The following is a 22,327-nucleotide window of genomic DNA, read 5'->3' as shown; positions in this document are numbered from 1 at the left end:
CTTCGTTTAGTAACTCTTCCAAAGCTTATGTTGTATTAAGAAAAATTGCCAGATACAAAAATTCCACTCCTACATATATTCCCAAAAGAATTAAAAACAGGTACTTAAAAAATACTGTACATGAATCTTTATAGTGGTACTATTTCCATTAGACAAAAAATGGAGATAGCCAAACATCCATCGACAGATGAATAGGTAATATTCATAAAATACAGTATTACTTAGCCATAAAAAATAATGCAGTACTGATACATACTAAGACATGGATGAACCTTGAAAATATTATGCTAACAGAGAGAAGCCAAACACAAAAGGTAATATATTGTATGATTTGGTTTGTATGAAATGTCCAGAATAGGTAAATCCATAGAGGCAGAAAGCAGATTTGTGCTTACCAGGGGTTCGGAGAAGAATGACATAGAAAATGATTATTTAACTAGAGGCCCAGTGCACAAAATTCGTGCATGGGTGGGGGGCAGGTATCCCTCAGCCTGGCCTGCACCCTCTTCAATCTGGGACCCCTCAGGGGATGTCCGACTGCCATTTTGGCCCAATCCCTTGGGGGATGTCCGACCGGCAGTTGGACATCCCTCTCATAATCCAGGACCGCTGGCTTCTAACGGCTCACCTGCCTACCAGCCTGATCGTCCCCTAATCGCTCCCTGGCCGGCCTGATTAACGCCTAACTGCTCCCCTGCCAGCCTGATTGCCCCCAACTGCCCTCCCCTGCAGGCCTGGTCCCCCCCAACTGCCCTCCCCTGCAGGCCTGGTCACCCCAACTGCCCTCCCCTGCTGGCCTGTTTGCCCCCAACTGTCCTATCCTGCTGGCCATCTTGTGGTGGCCATCTTGTGGTGACCATCTTGTGGCGGCCATCTTGTGATGACATGAGGGTGTCCCACGAGGGCATGAGGACCATCTAGGCTTTTATTAGTATAGATAGGTGGGTTATTTTTTGTCTAATAAAAATGTTTGGAATTAGATAGATGTGGTGGTTGTACAACATTGTGAATGTACTAAATAACATTTTAAAATGGCTAGTTGTATGTTATGTGAATTTTCACCTCAACTTTAAAAAAAAGATTTCCAATGACACTTCATGTTCAAGTTTATTAAAAAAAAAAAATTTAGGGGTTTTCTAAAAATTTCTATGTAACCTGAACATTGTAAAACAGTGATTTTTAATGCTTACCACTGCCAGGTTGTCTAAGCTCTACCCCCAGAGAAGAAAGCGTTTAAGAAATAGTGTTGGATAAATTCATCTGTAGCTAAAGATAATCTGCTTGTCTGTATAGGATGCCAGCTAACAATTTTAGCACCTGGCTTCCCTGTCCAAATGCCTATTTTCTGAGATTTAAACTTGATTTTCCTTTTCTACTTCCTGATCATGTATGGATTCATGCATATTTCAAGGTACTATCAAAGGACTAAGATTGGTAAATGGAGGTAAAAACAATAAAGATTTAGAAACTTGTTGCTGAAAAATTTACAGCTTTGTGAAAGGTTGTCACTTTAAAGAAACACTTACTTTCCTAAAACTGGCAAGCTTTTTATTAATTGTGAATTGCCATTCAATTAAAATCTACCAACAGTCTTGAGAAAAGAAGTAAAAATGTGTACCATAGCAAGAGTCAATTGCATCCTTCTTATGCTTAAAGGATGCCAGATTATGTGATATGGAGGTCTATCAATCATTTTAAAAACCAGTATTATCGTTATGCATCAATAGCAACCATTTAATAGTGCTCTTAAGTTTGAAATTTATTTAATTTGTTAAAATGACGAAAAGCTAGTTTGAGGGATACAAATAGTATTTCTTATACTACTCATGCAGTCATTTCTATTATATTTCTACAGTCAATGAGAATATAAAATGCCTACTAATTAATAATCAAGTACATGTTATATCTTATATCAAAAACTTTATATTTATTATTTAATTTAATCCTTTAATCAAGCTCATGATTTACAGACTTATATTATCCATTACATAGATGACAACATTGTTGCCTAGAGAGACCTGGTAAATGTCAGAGACTATATATATATACATATATATATATATATATATATATATATATATGGATATATATATTTTCTTGGCATATATATATATATATTGTATACAACTTATGTAACAGCATTTTTCAATTTAGCCAAACTAGCTATGCCCCAAAATAATAAGTGATATCAAATCACTCTGTTAAAATAACCAGACTGTAAAGGAGTATCAATATAATAAAACCCATAGACACAGAGAACAATGAATTCAATTTAGGCCCAAAACAAATTAACTAATTCAACTGAACATTTGAGAATATTTGACTTTTACCTACCAACGTACAGATTTATTTCTGAGAAAAAGAAATCAAGATTATTTATTTTTCCTTTCTCTCTCTCTTCTATCTTTTCTTCCAATTTAATGGCTCAGACTGAATATATATACATATATATGTGTGTGTGTGTGTGTGTGTGTGTATATATATATATATATATATATATATATATATATTTACTTTTTCCTCCATTTTTAAATCATGTGTACCATGTACTTTCTCTAATTTATTCCTATTGTCTCCTGATTTTCTAGCTTAAATGTTAACTTAAATCAGTTATATTGTTTTCTGTTTTAAAAATATTTTCAAATATGTGATCTTGAACTCTCTATCTCCAAAAAACAAACAAACAAAGCAAAACAGGGGGAAATCAAAACACAGCCAAAAAAAAACCAAGAAATGAGCAAGAATGTTCTCATATCTTTTGAGCATGTGATGGTGGTAGTGGTTGTGCACACTATTAACTGAGCAGACTTTACCTAATACAACGAATGACCAGAGCTTCAAGTTATGGATATTCTTTAGCCTTCTTTCTAAAGGCTGATAATCTGCTTATATTTACCTTATTGTTACTGTATTATTCCTCCAGCTATGTAATACATAGGAGCTTGTTTACTTATTTACCATCTCTTTTTCCTTCTGCCCCAGGTTGAGCTCTGTTGGTCTTGACTCTGCTGTTCCCTATCCGACCGATGGAGGTTTTGCGTCAGCTGTGGAAGTCTGTCAATGTCCACCAGGGTACACTGGATCCTCTTGTGAAGTAAGTTTGCAAGAACATATCCTCAGTGCATTCTAAGTCCCTTCATAATTTCTTTCAATAAACTGTTCTAAAAAGAGTCTAGTCTTTTTATATCAAAGATTGCAGAAACAATTGATAGTATATTACTTAAAGAAGAAATTTGACTGTCTGCCAAAAAGTCATGGCTTTTAAATAGAGTGCAACTCACATAATGTCTTCTTGAAATTATGTTTCTTCATTTTTAATCTTTTGTGCCTTACTCTTTCTCTACTTTATTCCTAAGAATACAGCAAAATTGCAATCATCTAAAGGACACTATCTTTAAAATGTCAAGAACATAATATATGGAAGAAATACCTTGATCTGGAAAATTCCTCACAGTTCTTTGATTTGTTTAGTAGCTATAGTTTGAGATATTTATTGTTGTCTCAATATTCTAGATTCATAATGATATTAATGTTTCTTACTTAATACCAGTATGTCATTTTAAGGTAATAATTTTTACTTACTTCTGTGTATTTTATTTCGGCAGTTTGAAAATTGATTTTATTTAAAACCTGGTCAAAAATTGCAAACACCAATTCCCTGACAGAGAGCATGGCTTGCAGATAAATAGGAGCTTAAGTTCTTTAAAAATGAAGCCTTTAAGGAATCATTTGAGTGTACCAAGATGTTCCACTTCAGCACACTACCCATTATGCCATTTATAGAAATACTCTAGGCACTGCCTGCCTTGTCAGTTCTCCTGTGCTCTGAAATAATGCGTGCTTCAAGAGGATACACAGGCTTTAGATTCATATTTGTGGCAAAATGTGTTTTCTTTAACTGGGCTCCGATTTACCTACCTAGAATAAAACTAAATGTAATTCATTGAAGTACTCACTTTTCTAAAATTCATGTCAAGAAGAGAAAAATAATACTTGAAATGAATTAACTCTGTCAATGCAAATTTGACTTTGCATGTAAAATACTTGCTGTATTTGATGAAACATATTCTTTTGTTAATAGCCTAGCAGTTTTTATTTCAAACCAGAAAGCTCTCTTTGAACCTTAAAGTTTCTCTTTCAATTGGAATAATAAATTCCTTGATCCTATTCTTGCTTTAGTACTTATTCCCACATTAGTAATTCTCAGAACCCTTCATCATCCTTTATGCAAAGTTCCAAATGCCCATTGAATATAAAATTGTATGAATATTAGAATTGTTTAATTGGCTATTCTTTTCATTTCTTCTTTCCTCTCTTCTAAAAAAATTATTGAGAAACTTTGGTAAATTATGCACTAGATGCTGAGGGGATTATCAAGAAGATTACATTATAATCCCTATCCTTAAAGACCTAACAATCTGTTTAGGGAGAAAGAATAAATACTTATGAAAAATTGGATCGCAGCACTATATAATTAAGAGACCAGTAAGTGGTGCAGAACATAAGTGCAATAATCATTCAAAGAGGTGAGCAATTCCAGTGAGAAAGATGTCATCGAAAGTATCCTGAAGTGAAAAAACCTCAAATTGCATGCTAAATAATGGTAACAGTTAGGTAGGAAGAGAGAAGTACACAAGTGTGGGAGAATCAGAAGAAGGCGAGGAGGGATAATAAAAGCTTCCTGTTCCTCTCACACAAAATTGTTTGATAAATAAAGTTATTTTGAAGTCTACAAAATAATAATTTCATTGAATCAGAAGATGATAAATTCTACAGTTTCTCGCGATTTCCACATTTCATCTACTCTCTAATAACACCTTCTTTTCTTTATTAAAACTTCCTGTCCCTAGATTCACTATTAGTTATTCCTATTCTTTCCTGATTTTATTTGCTTTTTTGCTGAGTTCATAAGGCCAGGCACTCTAGCTTTGTTAACACTAATATCCACGTACCCTTTAAGAACTGAGTAAATTGATTAATTAATTCTAGTTTGCTAGATACAAATCAAGTGACTCCATTATAAAATTATCCTCTTTTATTTCACTTGGGGTCACAATGTTTACTCAGAATCACTTTTTCTCATTTCTACTTGAGTTATAAGTTCCTCTACAGTTCATCTTTCAAATATTTTCTGTTTTCTAAAGTATCACCATAATTTATTTCACTTGACAAGTGGGGCACGTGAGGAAGTGAAAGGAAAGGTGGGATACTGAATAAAAAGAAGCATTTGAATCTGTTTCCTCTTGTGTATGACAGAAATATTAACCACCTCATTGGAAGTGTCCATAATTTCATTTAGCTAACATATATTGATGACCATGCATCTTGAGACAATCAAGATCCTAGACATGGATGATAATGTGATGAGAAATACAGATATGGCCCCTGCCCTCCAGGACCTTACATTTAAGGGGAGGCTAGCTAACATACCAGAAAACAAATTTAAACACATGTGATAAGTTCCACAAAGAAAATAAACAGGTGCCTCATTAGAAGTCCTGAGAATGGGTGTGGGAAGATTAGATGGACAGGACTACTTTATAAATGGCTGTCAGGAAAGGCTCTCTGAGGTGGAAACATCTAAACTGAGTTTAGGGTCAGCTATGTAAAAGGAACTGATTGAAAAGTGGAATAGAGCTTGGAGCAAGCACCTGAAAGGAGGCAAGTATGGCTGGAGCTTAGTAAGAAAGGAGAGAGAGTGGCACAGATGTGACTGGAGCGCCAGGCCATTCAGAGCGTCGCATACATGGGACTTTATTCTAAGTGCAATGGAAAATCAATGGAAGGCTTTAAGCTGAGTGGTGCCATGATCTGAGTTATGTTTTTTGTAAAAGTTTTTATAACTATAGTATGAAAATATAATATAGAGGGCAAGAATAGTTGATAGGCTTTTGTGGCAGAAGATAGTTACAGTAATAGTTTGTGTTGGTATAATGGCAGGCAAGGTAGGAAGAAGTGTTTATTCTACATATATTTTGATAGTAGAACCAGTAGGACTTACTGATAGACTATATGCCAAAGGAAAGTTAAAAGAAAAATAGTTTAAGAATGAGCCAGATCACTAGCTTGAGGAATTGGATGTGGTGCCATTCACTGAGCTAGAGGGTAGCTGAAATAAGCATCCCATTCTAGAAATACTAGTTTTGAGCAGCCTGTGAAATATAGATTTCAATGTAAAGTTAGAATATGCAGCTCTTGAACTTTGCATCTGTCTGGTCTAAAGATATGCATTTGGAAGCTTCATCAATGGTGAGACTGCATACAATTGGCTAGGAGAGAGTGTGATAAAAAAGAGAAAAGTGACTAACTCCCTAGGAGCTTCTGATAAGGAGAAGTGGAGTAGAGACAGAAGACAGCAAAGGGAAACTTGGGGACTGGGATGTCATGAGAGTTACAAGAAGAGACTTTTGAGGGAGAAAGGAATCAACTAAACCAATGTTGACGAGAGGTCAGATAAAATGTAATTGAAGACGTGTCCCTGGGATTGGGCTACCTGAAATTTGGTGACACAGACGAGAGCAGTTTTCATTGAGTGGTGGCAGCACAAGATGGATTAGAATGAAAAAAAAAAAAGCAGCATGAAAGGGAAGTGAGGAAGAAAAACAATTTAGAGGAGTTTTACTGAAAAAAAGAGGCAGGCAAGTAACTGGAAAGTTATTGGATATTCAGGAACTAATTTTGTCATTTTTTTGTTATTTCTGTTAGGTAAGTTTTGATGAGGACACTCAATCATTTTTTGAGCTGATAATAGCGATCCAATAGAAAAGAAAGCTGTTACTGATGTAGCACAGAGGGAATATTGGGAAGATGATATTGACGATATTGCATATCTGTCTGGTCTAAATGTAAATAGATAATGGAATACAGATCACCAGTGGGATGATATTCCTTTGAGAGGATGAGGGACCCTGCATGCCCTGCCCCATTGTTCTGGAGGGGAATATGGCCAATGGCGATTTACACCTGTGCTTTTGGACTTGGTAGTGGAAAGATGGCTTCCGTTGTTCCAGTGTCTCTGTGGCTAATGCCATGAAATCACTGGCTAAGAGAGAGAGGTGAGGAGTTTGGACATTTAAGAGGTTTGGGTATGAGTAGTACATGTGCAGAGTATAAAATAAAGCTTATAAATAATAATTCCATGATTATCATGATTATTTTTCCTAAAAATACTAGATCAGTTCTCTCCCTAATATCAACACCCTTAATTTCTACCCCTTTCTGGATATGTGGCTTCCCAGTTTTTAGAAATATATAACAGAAGAAAATCTCTTCCACAATGCATCCATAGGGTAGCAAAAATTTAACAGAGAGAAATTATTAGAAGGGACGGAAAATTGACACCTTCTTTTTTGTACTGCCCGATTAAGAGGAAGGTTGCTTTTGCTTTTCTTTCAGATATGAAGTATTGGCACATCATTTTTTTATGTGTTTGTTAGCAGTGTTCAAATTTAAGAGTCCTCAGCTCCTCCGGCAGAAGGAACATTTCTAACAATACACAACACAGTTCTGTATACTTTATTACTTCAGTGATTTCTCTCTTGTTTTCATTTCAACTGGGGGAAAAAAGACCTTTTCATGAAATATTATGTTGTAGTTAACCATCCAGAGATAAAGTAAATCACCCACAGAATGCAGTTATAACTTGAGGGAGATCATAAGCTCCTAGAGGACAGCCGTGTTCCCCCCTATTTTATATCCCACCCAGTTTGTAGTAACCCCCACAGAAGGGAAACTTAGTTCAGGAGATGGTGGTCTTAGAGCTGGCATGGACACACAGGTATTCTAAGACCCAAATATCCTTTTTAAATCAGAATTCTGGTTTTATCTGATAAAGTGTTTCATACTTTAAAAAGAAATGATGAACATAAAGTTCTAGTAGGATACTACCACAAAACAAAATATGAAGGGAATGTATAATAAATAAATCATAGACTTTTTTTGTGTAAAATTGAGAAAGGATAATAGGATGAAGGAAATTGAGAATGAAAGATATGATTTATGTATGTGGAGAAGTTAGTGGTGTTTGTAATCAAAGGTAAGAGCGGGTTGCCTTCCAAATTATTGCAAAGGTTTTCTGAAAATAACCGAGTTAAGGGTAGTTAGTATGTGGGAAAGGTAGTGCATTCCAGAGAATCAACATTCCTTGGGTTGACATTAGTTGCCAAGGTAGGCTAAGGTTCTTTTAAGAATCCTTTTATGTTGGCTGCTTTTATTTCCGGTACTTTTCCTTCTTTTTTTGTCTGTGCTTTTTACTTCAAGACTGTCACATTTCAATTCTTTATATCTCTGCTTTATTTTGCTATTTCAGAAGAGACTCCAAGCTAATGCTTCCTCTAATCTCACACCTGCCAATAACGCTAAGGTTAGTACGAAGCTCCAATGTCAGGAGAATAGCTCTGCAGCAATGTTTCAATAACTCAGCAAAGTTTTGACAAGCACATTTGTTGAGTTTGCTGCCTAAATATTTTTCTTTATCCATAAAAGACAAACCACAAATTAAAAAAACAATTCCTGAGACTGACTTGAAACGTTATCTTTGTTTTAGTCTTGTTGGCCTAGGCACAGACGCGTTAACGGCACTGTTTTTGGTGGCATCTGTGAACCTTGCCAATGCTTTGGTCATGCGGATTCCTGCGATGACATCACTGCGGAATGCCTGGTAAGTGCTTTCTTCTTTGTGGATGCTGACTGACAAGGCTGAGATCAGCTCCACAGGACCTGCAATTCAATCAATACCTTCGTGACCTAAAACACTTGAGTCAAGAAGTGATTTGACAGCCGAAACCGGTTTGGCTCAGTGGATAGAGCGTCGGCCTGCGGACTGAAAGGTCCCAGGTTCGATTCCGGTCAAGGGCATGTACCTGGGTTGCGGGCACATCCCCAGTAGGAGATGTGCAGGAGGCAGCTGATGGATGTTTCTCTCCCATCGATGTTTCTAACTCTCTATCTTTCTCCCTTCCTCTCTGTGAAAAATCAATAAAATATATTAAAAAAAAAGAAGTGATTTGACAGAGATCTTTATGTTGAACTGGGTTGGAAGTTGAGAATGCTCTTTCATATGTGCTCTCCCCGAGTAACAGGTATTAGGAAGTGTTTCTTCCTATTTGGCTAAAAATTGAATTAGGATCAGGTACATCAAAATAAAATGTAACTAATGACTGAGGTACACATCTACCATGAAAATGCATGGTTTTAGTCCCCTCCATAAATCAACCAAACCTAGACTGTACTTCTCTAACAGGAAATGATTTGTATCCCTATAGCATGAAAAGTAAAAGATAACCTATGTAATAGCCACAATTTGTTTGTTTGTTTTGACATTGAAAATGAGAGCATACGGCATGTATGTTTATTTTTAAATTGCAGCATTTAACTAAATACAAGGCATCGTATATAGATTAAAATAATAAATATATGCAATACATATTCATCAGAGCTGTTTACTCTTACAATTAAGTCTACACTTTTAACAAGAAAAACAGGTCTACAAAGAGCTAAACACTTTCTATCCTGCTAAGAAGGCTTTGGATTGGAGAATTGCACTGAATAGACCATTCTGATCAACTCAAGGGCATGTTAGTTTTATGTTTTCTGACATGGCATGAAGCTTGAAACAACACTTCTCATTTCATTAGTCTTACAGAAACACAATTTGAAACAGTGCCAGGTTAGGAGGATATCATACTCTCATTTCCCTGAAGAATTTCAGGCAGACTCTGTTTTCTGTATTTCTTAATGTTCTCTCTTTCTCTTACTCATTTCGTCCCTTTTGCTTCTACTTGAAAACATCTGGGAAAAATCCAGAATGAAAATTCAGGGCTTTTGTTTCAATGTAATTTGGCATTTAGATCTATTGATGCTCTTTCTATTTTCTTATATTAGATTTTGTTTAATTGCATTGCAGTATAAAACATGATAGTCTTAATTTGTATAGCAGTAGATTTTTTAAATGACATTTTTATGAATAGATAGACTAAGTGATTTTGGTTCTAATTACACCATAAGACTTTTAAAAATGCACCTTGGGGAAAATATTGTTACCTTTAAATACTTTCACTAACTTGCAATAGGAAATTTCAGCTTAAAATGAATATGGATTTGCTTTATTTAAACCTAGAAAGACAAAAATAAAAATATCGTGGTACCAGGCTTGGAATGTTCCCAATAGTAATATTTCATATTGAATTCATTAGTATTAAATCATATCATTCTGTTGACCCATTTGGTTTTGTGATATTTCCAAGGATAGAAGTGTTGTTGTTTTTAACAATAAAATAGTTTCATTAAACATATTTTTAGGAGGGGAAAAGAGAGGGAGCAAAGATTATTTGAGGCTTTCTACTAATAAAATGTTTCATGGACAGAGAGATGGGAGCCTACCTTCAAATAACAGAGGGAACCTTAGGGAAACGGTAGAGATCCTAATAATAGAATCTGGTGTTTTTTGGGGTTTTCCATTATAGCCAGTAAATAGGTGATCATTAAGGTATTTTCTGGCGACTTTCAACTACCTTTATCTAAAACAGTGTTGACAGCGAAGTGCTGACACCCCATTTTGAGCACATCGATTCTAATAGGATCCACAGAGAGAAAAATATTTGAATGTTGCACATCAAGGGTATTCTTACTATTCAGCTGATCAGCACTTTAAGCTTCTTTTTTATTATTTATGTTTTCCCCTAACATTAAAAAGATAAGTTATGAAATTTACAGATAAACTATTTTTTAGTTACCTTGGCTTTGAAATCTGATTAGAAATTAACTAAAATAGATTTTGATATTAGTTCAAAAACCAGACCTCTGTTATAGTGTGGACGTATATGAAAAAGTCATTTTAACTCAAAGTCCATTTGAAGCAACCCAGGAAACATTCAGAGCCACATGAGAAGATTGCGTACTGTCTCCTTCTCATTGTTCTATGTGATGTGAACAGACATTTGGAAACCACTTTTGTAGCAGGACATCTGTAAAAATAACCAGAGTAAAGTCATCAGAGCAAACCTTTCATCTTTTACAACTTGGTTTCCAGTATGTTGTTGTCTAAGGCAACTTCATAGTTACAATTGCAAAGACACTTGAGTTTTAAGATTAATTTTATTATTTCCATGAAATGAAATACAACATTAGGAAATATAAGAAGCTGCTACATAGTATTTCTCCTTTAAATCCGTAGTTAAAAAAACAGGGTCTCTGAGTTGTACAGGTTTTCAGTGAAGTTTTGGAAATACCATTTTCAACAAGGTTAAGACAATGTTTTATGATTTTATGATTTTATTTTTTAAAACCCCTAAGTCTTTGAAGAGATCATTTTGATCATGTCATTATGATAATAGGCAAAGATTATTGCAAAAACATATAATTTTTTTAGTAATAGACCATGTGACGTAAACCTGGAAACTGAAAGGAACTAATACAAAGATGAAATCATAGAAGAAAGCCTTTCTTCAAACTGACTCATGGTTTGCACATTCCATCCGAATATGCTTATTTAGAAAACTGTTGATAGTGAAGTTAACCTCTATGCTATCTTTGAAAGAGGGTTACTAAATAAATTTGAGACAGAATTTAAATTACTTTAAAGAAAAACCTATTTTCTAGTATAACCAGATACTAAAGAATGACCTCTTCACCTGTGGTTGTGAAACTGTCATGGGATTTCAGAGTTTGAAAACTCCATAAATCATAGGCTTTAGCGCCCTCATTTTGCAGGATGAAAGTGAGAGGTTTCGAGAGTTAAATGATTGGATTTTCATTTAATATCTTCTGCTCGATAAAGAATCTGTTTCTCTCCCCGGGGAACATAACAAGCTATGTTCCAAAGTGTGTATTTCTGTGTGTTTTTATTAAATCCACTTACTAAATGTAATTAAAATTGAGCTACTTTGAAATATACTGAAATATACTTAAAAATATACTGAAGTAAATAATAATTCAGGATTTTCATTAAATTAGGGTGGCTATCCCTATGGTCATCCATTATATGAATTTATATTTTAGCTATTTCCTATTTGGTTATTGGTCATAACAATAAAGTTTTTACACCCCTAAGCTCTGAGGAACTCTTTTCAACATGAGAAAAAATTATAATCATAAATGTTTGTAAAATTAAAAATGTATTTTAGTCATAATGAATCCATACTTATGATATTTAATAAGCATTAGATATGTTTTATTGTACCATTAGAGACCAAATAAGTAAGTTATGTCTGCATGATGCCAAAACATGATACAAATTTATCAAATTTTGCTGTCGAAAGTTTTGTTGCTAATTCTACTGCTTGATTAACTCGATTGTTCGCCTTTAAACCAGTCTTGATGAGTTTTGTGATCACAGCCTGAATTGATAAATGTACTTTAATTAACATGAAGAAATCAAGATATAAATTATCATTTTTTTATTTTTGAAAAGAACCTGGGTTCAATAACTGCTAGTTGACAGGAAAATGCCATTTTAGTTTTTTAAAAATTGTCTAAGGCAAATTGTAATGTGCCTTGTGTTTTCAATATGTATTGGAATATATTTCATTTTTTTCAATATTCTCATTGTTTAATATGCGTCAAACAAGCTCCTCACAGATGTAATACATTAATGCATTGTGCAATTCACCAGAGCCCGCTGAGGTCCAAGTTAATCTCTGCAGTAAGAGGGTTATAGTCCCAGAGGATTTGTTTGATTAGCCACAGTTCTCATTAAATCAGCAGTTTTAAGCTGAACAATTGAGTTTTTACCTAGAATCGGCTACAGTTGCCATTGAACATATTTTATTCAGGCTCTATGACTATACACACTTACATGTGCATGAACAAGCACATGTATTTCCTCAAGAAAAAAAATTCAATCTAAAGAAAGAAGGATATAAGATGTGCATTACAACAAAAAACCATAATTAATTTCAGTCATCTTTTCATAAGTTGCATATGCTGAAACTAGCATGTATTAAATTAACTTCTAATGCTATTTCCCAGCTGTAAAATTGACCATTTAATGTGGAAAATTATTATTCCTGGCAGGGAACAGACTAATGACTCGGTAGACCTATTTTTGGTAACATGTTGCTTGAAACCAAAATAATAAACTTTGATGTGCATTTCTTTCTCAGAACTGTAGAGATCACACAGGTGGCCCATATTGCAATAAATGTCTTCCTGGTTTCTACGGCGATCCTACTAAAGGAACTGCTGAGGATTGTCAGCCCTGTGCCTGTCCACTCAATATCCCATCAAATAAGTGAGTAATAAACTTACCTCTCTAAAGAGTTGGGCATCCAGTTCTGTAAGTGAATTTTTATATGGAATGTACTCTTTCTCTTGTCACACATAAATAATGAATATATGCATAAGTTTCTCGGGAATGTAATATGTTTAAAATATAAAATATTTAAAGTTATCACTGTTTATTCTGCAGAATTTTGAATACTTTAGCTATAGTTTTGTTGATTTAGTATATAAAGATGGAATTCAAACAGAATTTCAAAACTAGCTCCAAGGAACAGATATATTTTATACAAACATATACAAATGCCCACATGCACACATACACACACGCACACATATACACACACAGAGTTTTTGTGAGAATTACATCAATTAAAATACACAAAGCACTTAAATCAGTCATTGGGCATGGTGAGCCCAAAATAAGGACTAACTATTATCAAGTAATTTGCTCAGTCATAAAATACTAAAGTACCAGAGCTGAGCCCTGGACAGTGTAGCTCAGTTGGTTGGAGCATCATCCTGTGCACTGGAAGGTCATAGGGTAGATTCCTGGGCAGGGCATATGCCAAGCTTCTGGGTTCAATACAGGATGTAAGAGAGATACAGCCAATCGGCGTATCCCTCTCTAAAAAATCAATTTAAAATGTTTTAAAATAAAATATTAGAGTTGGAATTTGAAGTCCATGTGCTTTCCTTCCACTACAGCCTACATTGCAGACTTCTTTAACAAATACAATGCATTTTATGTGATAACATTAAAAGTAATTAAATGGGAAATTGAGTTAATGTATATTAGTGATCAAATCATTTCCAAAGTTTGGAGCATGAGCCTGGGTGGGCACAAAACTGAGGAACCTTTAGCAACAAAGGGTGTCATAGAAGAGGAAGAAGGCACAAGGGAAAGCTACTGCAAAATAATGAATATAGGAGAACAAATTAAATCCCTTCACAATTAATGGTTAGTGGGGCCTATGTTGACTATAATTTGACATGAACCTGGCTCTCTGGTGTATTTGTGAATGATTATATCACGCAATAGAGAACCTATTCTTTCACTATGGCTGAATGAATTCTGCAGAACCATTTAATATAGACGAAACCCATTGTTCAACACTGTCTTTCACTGAAGAAAGCAGAGGGATTGCTTTTCTCCACTGATTTGTGTTGTACTTCTTCTCAGCCAGAAGTCATAGGGACTAGCACAGCTGTCAATCCAGCAGAGCAGGCCATTTATAGTACCATATGAATCCTAGCATAATACATTTGTAGAATTACATAGCTAATTGAATATGTAGAGTTTATGGATTAATTTTCAAGTCTGACCAACATGACTACAAATGCAGAGGGGCCATTAGGGAGAGAACTTTGTGTAATTGTTGGCATTCATACTATGCTTACTATGCTTCTACCTTAAAATGGGTTCTAAGTGTTTGTGAAAGGAAAGAGAAAGTCAGCAAGCGTTAGAACACCATTCATCAATGTCAAAGGGATTGAGGTCTCAGGGCCCAATGAGTGTATTTCCTCAAGTCTGTGTATTCCAATTTTGTGTGATTATACAGATTTTTATTTTTTTAAGAAAATTCAATAGTAACAATATCAGTTATACCAAGTATTTAAAGATTCTTCATTTTTCAACATGGTTACCTGTACGTACTTTTATCCTTATAAGTAGAATCAGGAATAGAGTAGTAACCTATTTTAAATTCCAGCTTTTGGGGGACAGTGAGAATTCACTTATTTATAAAATCCTGGAAGTTTGTATCCAATATTATAAAGTCTTTTAAATTTAGAACAACTTGGAAAATTAACATAGTTTACTGCACAAATGTAATGAAAAAAGTTTATTTTAATCTAATAACCTAAGTTTTCTTTTAAAATCATTAAATAATGGGACATAGTACCTTAGAGGACATATCCTTTTTAAACGTTTTTTAATAGTCATTACTGCTATTTTAAACTCTGAAGACTAAATTGAACATAATATATTGAATATGGATATATTGATATGAATATGATTGTATGATATATCAAGAAGAAAAAGAAATCAGCTAGAGATTGCTGCAACCTTCATCTACAAGTTAAAGCTTAGTGATGGTTTTACCTTGGTGACTTATCTTTTTAAACTCTGATCATAAATCTTATAGATAACAAGCATTTTGGATCTAAATTTCTTACATAACATTGCTAAATAAAACAGATGTGTAGAGAGATAGAGATAAGTATTGGTATACTTATTTTGATGTATAAATACAGATAAGTATGTAATATTTAAATTATATATCCTATATATAAAAAAAACCCCTAATATGCAAATCGACCAAATGGGGGAACAAATGGTCGTTATGTCATGCACTGACCACCAGGGGGCAGACACTCAACGCAGGAGCTGCCCCCTGGTGGTCAGTGCTCTCCCACAGGGGGAGTGCCACTCAGCCAGAAGAGGAGTCCTGGACTGCAAGAGGGCGCAGGCTGAGCTGAGGGACACCCCACCCCCAGTGCACTAATGTCATGGACCAGGCCTCCTCCAGTAATAAGGGGTGGGGGGTGATATATATATATATATATATATATATATATATATATATATATAAAATTTCATCAACTAGTTATAGTGTCTGCTCTTTGCTTAGCCTCATCTTGGTGATGTATATATTATAGCTATAGATTGTAACTAGATCATGAAATTTATCTCTAGAGAAGCAAATAAAATTGTAAATATTTCAAATGTTTTATATTAATTTCTGACATCACATAGCTTATAGATCAAATATTTTATAAAAAAAACCACATTATTATTTGTTCTTGAATTTCCGGGATATGTTTGAATAGATATTATAATCATAGGTTTTCATCAATTACATGATAAAATTAGAGACATTCTTGGCACAAAGCTGGATAGAAGGCAGACACTCAATAAGTTCTACCTACTAATATTATGAATATGTACTTCTTTGTGTGCATCAGGAATGCTAAAATTTATCTTCCTGAAAGAATGGACCACTTCTAGAGCTGACTCTTGGATTCACTCAAGGGCCATATTGAATTATTATTAAAATTAATAGTTCTAATAGAAAATGTGATTTTCTAATATTATGCTGAGGCAAAAGGTAAATTTAAGTAAACATTCAACAACATCCTTTAGAAATTTTAGAGTGTGTTAGATAATTTAGAGTACTTTCCTATACCATGTTTTATGTCCATATGGGTGATTATGATCTATCGTACTAATCCCATAAACCAGAAGGGAAAACTAGACTCCTGAGAAATTAAATGACTTGATCATGATCATACAGCTTGCTTGTGGCAGAACCAATATTAGAACCCATATATTCACCTCTCTGTTCTTCTTCCAATGGGGCTATAGAAATAGAAACAATTTCAGAGACATGGAAGAGAAGCAAAGACAAAAAGTTCAATAGAATTTAAGGCTAGACAAACTGTAAATGTTCATTGTAAAAATGACCCTGGGAGCCGAACCGGTTTGGCTCAGTGGATAGAGCGTCCGCCTGCGGACTGAAGGGTCCCAGGTTCGATTCCGGTCAAGGGCATGTACCTTGGTTGCGGGCACATCCCCACTGGGGGGCGTGCAGGAGGCAGCTGATCGATCTCTCTCATCGATGTTTCTAACTCTCTATCCCTCTCCCTTCTTCTCTGTAAAAAATCAATAAAATATATTTTTAAAAAAATGACCCTGGGGTTTGGCAACCATTATGCTAACTCAAATGTAAGGACTCGGGCAGTTTATTTTTTTCATAGAAAACAGTTTAAGTTTATTTTTTAAATAATGGGAAAATAATAGAGATAGTAATGCTTATCATATGGTAAAGGGCTTCTCCACCTTTTCCAACCTCTCTTGCAACTGGGTTGTGGCTGAGTAACTAGTTCTGGCAAATGTAGGTGCAGTTAAGAGTTGTCCATGCTCTTTCTTCTCTCATGCGGGTCCATCTTGAGGAGGCAGCATGGCAAAGTGGTGGAATGCCCATTCTTTGATATCTGAATGAATCTGTGGAACAGAGTTCCCTACTGATAAGCATTAGCTATGTAGTATGAACTTGAAATAAGCCTTTCTTGTGCTAAGCTAGTAAAATATTGAAGTTTATTTGTAACCATGGATATCTTTTCCTATAGTAATTAGCTAAAAGTTGACCTGTGTGCCTTTCTTGTGTTTACACCTGCCTCCTTTCTCAGAAAGTGCAAGTTTAATTATGTAACGGGTGACTAAATACCTTCAAATTTAAACAAATCCATCTACTTTGGCAAAACATTTTAAAGTATTAAATCACAGCTATGATTTACTGTGCCACTGTAAGAGTTTCCTTCCTACATTTTTAGTAAAAAAGGCTTTATTAAGTAGATCATATTACCTCATTTTGCAGAATGAGAAACCCAGGTTTAGAGAAATATAATATCCAAAGACAGAAAATAACCCAATTCTAATTACAAAACCCAATTACAGACATTAATTCATATTTCATAGTATTTGAAGATAATTAAAGAAATATGTGTTTGCTTAATGGTTTTCCTATGAATATATAAAACAGAGATCACTGAACTGAAAGAAGAAAACACTTATGAAGAAACGTCAAAAATTCATGTGGCCCAAACCGAAATCATGAAGCAAATGAGTCTTTCCTTCAATTTTATTCTCTTCTCAGGCCTCTGCTCCTTCTCATTCCTTTGCAGCTTCTAATCCCTTTTGGTTTCTCTTTCCCTACCCAAGTGTTCCAGGTTACAATTAGTTAAAAGGAATTCTTCCTTTTTGTATCTACAAACACAGAACATGCCCTGATTGTCTAACCCTAATGATGGAAATGTTATGCCAGTCCCAAGAGGCAATTTGTTCCCTCTTGCAATAGCTGTGAGATAGCTCAAAGCCGTATGTTGATCTGCCACTACCAAATGAACATACCTTATAAAATAAATTTTACACTTTGATTTGATTTTTGAGGATTTTTTTTGTCTTTAACCTTATTTATTCATTTTTCTTTAAAAAAATTTTTTTTATTGATTTCAGAGAGGAAGGGGAGCGGAGGGAAGAGATAGAAACATCAATGATGAGAGAGAATCATTGATCACCTGCTTCATGCATGCCCCCTACTGGGGATCAAGCCTGTAATCCAGGCAATTCATTTTATCTTATTGTACATCTGTTGGTAGGTAGAATTAAATTATTTTGGAGTAAATTCATACATAGTACACACACACACACATATCATTATAACTATAAAATTCTATGTTCAGCCATTAATAAAAATGATTTCCATGTGCATATCTTCACTATGCACATGGAAATCAGTCCAAAATTAGCTTCTCTTTCTCTACTTATTTGTGGAAATTTTTGCTCTTCTTTTGTCTCTTGTGTCTTCTGTGGCAGGTAGTAGATACTTCAGGAAGTAGAACACTTCCTCTGCCAGTGTAGAGCTGGCCAACTAGACATAGTCTTGGAAGCACTTGAAGTCAACAATGATCTTACAGTTTCCTTGTTCTGTCACAGAACAGTTAGCTTCATATTTTGGCCAAACTCAGGTCAATTTGTTGCATTTGACAATCCAAATTCTATAGACATTTTTTTTTGTTTTCCGTGTCTAATTTTCATTCTCATTTTACTTTTGATATTGAATACCATTTTCTTCATAACTATATATTCAATTATAGTGATCAGGGAGTGAACCCTCAGTTTATGTTGATTAAAGAACATTGAAGCACAAATGCAGTTATATTTTATGAGAACATTTTATTTAAATGTATCCTGTTAGGTATTTATATGATTAAAAGTTTAAACACATTTTTATAAGTAGGTTTAATGCTGATTGGATAAAGAGAGAAGGCAGCATCAGATTAGAATTCAGAAGCCCTGAATCCCATGCTAAATTCTCCTAGCTATGACCTTGGGCAAGAAAAAGTATGTCTGCCCGAAGCAGCTCATAAAATTTGGGGAAAATGCAATAAAATTATTTGCAAAAATCACTCTGAAAATGTAAAGAGCTAATGCAATCTTATATATTATTGTCATTGCTTAAATTTTTCCTGGGAAATAAAAGTATTGACTTTTGTCGGTGACAGCATTTTACTTTACTTCTGTCAGCGCTAAGCAATGCATGAGTATATTAGAAATTTGAAATCTATTTTATAAATAGTTTTAAAGTGTCAGAAGCCTTGTCAAGCACCTTTAACATGACTTACGATAAGCAGATTTAGGATTTTAAAAAATAATTGGTGTGTTTTTCCTTCAATCACTGTAGTCCCACATGGGTGGGAAACCTTTTCCAAAGATGAGGAGATAGTTATAGAATGCCAATCTTAAAAGAAGGCATACACACATTTTTTAGATTTGTCAAAATCCAGTCCTTCCTTTTATGTGTGAAAACAATAGCAAATCACGGGGTGAAGAAGGGAAATCCTGTTTCTTTTCACTTTCACATGTGCCTTTCTTTTCAGTGCAGCCATACTCCTGCCAAGAAACTCACCACCCTGAGCTCCTTGGGGTCACAGGGTGCAGCCACAGGCTGCCTCTGAAAGATGGTTCTCCTCTCACAGAGCTCAGGCCGGGCATGTCTTGGTTCTGCTGTTAATGGCAGCCACCAGAACCCCTTAACGTGGAATATTTTAACTGGGTAATATTTGTAAACTCAAGATATCACAGACCAAGCTCCCCACCCCCACCCCACTCTATGTCTCAACAGATCCATTTAGACTTTCCACTGAGTGGAAATGTTTAAAATGATTAAACTACTTGGTTCTGATAGCTTGCTACTATCAAAAAATTAGGACTATTAAATCTTTGAGGGCTACTGTGAGTTAAACCAGAAGAATATTCCTAATAGTACCGGTGATCTGATCTGCACAAGTGAAGAAAGTATTCCGAAGTCACGCAAGTGTCAGGAGCGGAACGAGACCAGGCCTTGCAATGTTTAATTTGTTGTTCTCTCTCTAATTCAGTTGGCCATAAAGCAACCTCTACTGAATTATCCTGTCATATATAATAGGAAATAAATCTATTTAGGGAAGACAGAATGGGAGAAAGATTAATTGGGGGCATTTCTCTTTAAAATGGTAGAGCAGCAGAATTTACAGAATGTGAAGTGGTTGATGGCTCTTCAGAGAGCCATCATGTCAATTTTGGGGTAAGGGTTCATGCATGAGAGGTTTCTCTCACAAGGCAAAGAAGTGTGGCCAGAGTTGAACATATTGTTGCAGGCTAAAGCTAACATTCAGTTATTTACTTGGCTGGTTTTAGACTTGGTGTTCAACTCTGTTCCTTCAGACCCACAATGTTCTCTCTGGCACTTTGGGACCTGCCAGAGATGAGAAATGGAAATGTTGTTTTAGTTCCTTTGGTTTTATTATTGCACACTTGATCTCTGGTGAAAGCTTTTCGGAGGCTTCCTTCTGTGTTAACAGCCTGCCCATGAGTACATATGGGCAGCAGCCTTCACACACGTATGCACACATGAGCACACAAATGCATGCATGCACAGAGGCATGCACACATGTTCACGCACACACATTCACACACCTTTGGTAGCAGTACTGAAAGTAGGAACTCCATTACCACCATCACTCCCACCACCACTCCCACTACCATATACTGAGCTTTCCAAAATCTCTAACATTTTTCTGGGGGCTTCAATTTCAGAAGGATTTGGCTGGAGAGAGAGAATGCGAGGCTGTATTTTGCCAGGCCTGGGAATCCCTAGAAAGAAGCAGTACAGTCCCACTTGCTACTGATGATCATGGACCCAGAACAGTCAAAAGTCAGTTAATAACATGTCACTGGGATATTGCCCTCTATTGGGCTATATTCACGTCTGCAGAAATAGCAGTGTCATTTCATCCTCGATTGGCCAGACCCTAATCTCCGTCTGTAAGACGAGAATGTCCAGCCTGTACCCTTTTGTCACAGCAGTACCGGAGGAGGAGAAATGAAAAGATGCCGCTAATGACTCTGTGTATGTGCTTCTTCCTTGTCCCTGTTGTTTCCCAACAACATCAACATAGCTTTAGCCCGACGTGCCATTTAGACCGAAGTCTCGGATTGCTCTGTGATGAATGCCCTGTCGGGTACGCAGGACCACGCTGCGAGAGGTAAGCGCGAGCACCACTGTCTTTCAAAATGATTTCTGCCTGGGGAGTCATAAAACCACAGGCATTACCATCCTGTGCACTATCCGCCGCCACACTCAGTGGAATGAAATAAAGTTTCTCACCACACTTGTCCAACAGATACATTATGTGTTTATCGTTTATTTATTCTCTAGAAATGTCTCTGTAAATCTCCACTCAGAGAATGTTTGATTAATGTTCTAATCTTAAAGGTTAAGCATTAACCTACAATCTTTCGAGAAAGCATTGCTCAAGTGGAAAGTCATGCACTTTAAGATTTATCTTACTGTCTACATTGCCACCATTTCCTTTTAGCTTTCTAATGAGCGTTTTGTCCTTAAATTGTGGCTTAAATGTGTAGTTCATAGTTTAGCAAGTAGTTCATAATTTACCTTAAATATAATTTGAAAACAAATAAAATGTAATTTGTTATCATGATTTATATCCTCTTCTGAGTACTTCGAAGCCAGCATTGTAATTCCTGTTGGTTTTACTAGGCTGCTTTGCCGTGGAGCCATAGATATTGTTTTATGTAATTTGTGTAATTATTTTCCCTCCTGAAGTCTTTCTGAGGAAAAGGTTCTTCTGGATTTCAGTTTCAGTATGAAAATGGTACAAAATTCTCCCTTGATGCCATTGACAAACACAACACCTCTCTGGTTTTAGCACTGAAAATAGCCCCCTTTGCTGTCATCATGGGAACAGGGTTAGGATGGGAGTCAGAGGACGTGAACTGCTTTCACCATCATCACGGAAGCTAACACCACAGAGGGCTCTCTCTGCCTGTCTTCTCCTGTCCTCCTGCCAGCCATCTCCCCTGTTTCAACCAGGGTGCATAGACGAAGCAGGGGCCATTCTCCCAGAGAGCATTCAGCTGGCAGCTAGCAGTCCATGGGCAAAGTGCCAATGACAGTTCCTAGCAGCAACAAGTACTATTTGTGACTGTGGTAGCATCTGTAAATTAGTAATGGAATAACAGAACTGAAGGAAGAAGGATTTATTTGCC

At 35.6% G+C, this 22,327-nt stretch overlaps 1 protein-coding gene across 3 annotated transcripts in view; it reads left to right on the top strand.

The window, feature by feature from the left end:
* LAMA2 (laminin subunit alpha 2) overlaps positions 1-22,327 on the top strand; it is a 452,538-nt gene that overhangs the window by 245,382 nt on the left and 184,829 nt on the right. For 2 of the 3 annotated variants that reach the window (XM_014461101.2, XM_014461100.2), the window contains exons 15-18: positions 2,983-3,094; positions 8,546-8,659; positions 13,101-13,228; positions 21,217-21,303. In XM_014461101.2, the coding sequence (XP_014316587.1) occupies positions 2,983-3,094; positions 8,546-8,659; positions 13,101-13,228; positions 21,217-21,303 (441 nt within the window). The remainder of the gene's footprint in view (positions 1-2,982; positions 3,095-8,545; positions 8,660-13,100; positions 13,229-21,216; positions 21,304-22,327) is intronic. The other variant, XM_023759137.1, reaches the window with a different exon arrangement.

Source organism: Myotis lucifugus, unplaced genomic scaffold, assembly GCF_000147115.1.
Source record: "Myotis lucifugus unplaced genomic scaffold, Myoluc2.0 scaffold_150, whole genome shotgun sequence".
Lineage (NCBI taxonomy): Eukaryota > Metazoa > Chordata > Mammalia > Chiroptera > Vespertilionidae > Myotis > Myotis lucifugus.
Note: the sequence above shows the minus strand (reverse complement) of the source record. Positions and strands in the feature narration are given on the sequence as shown.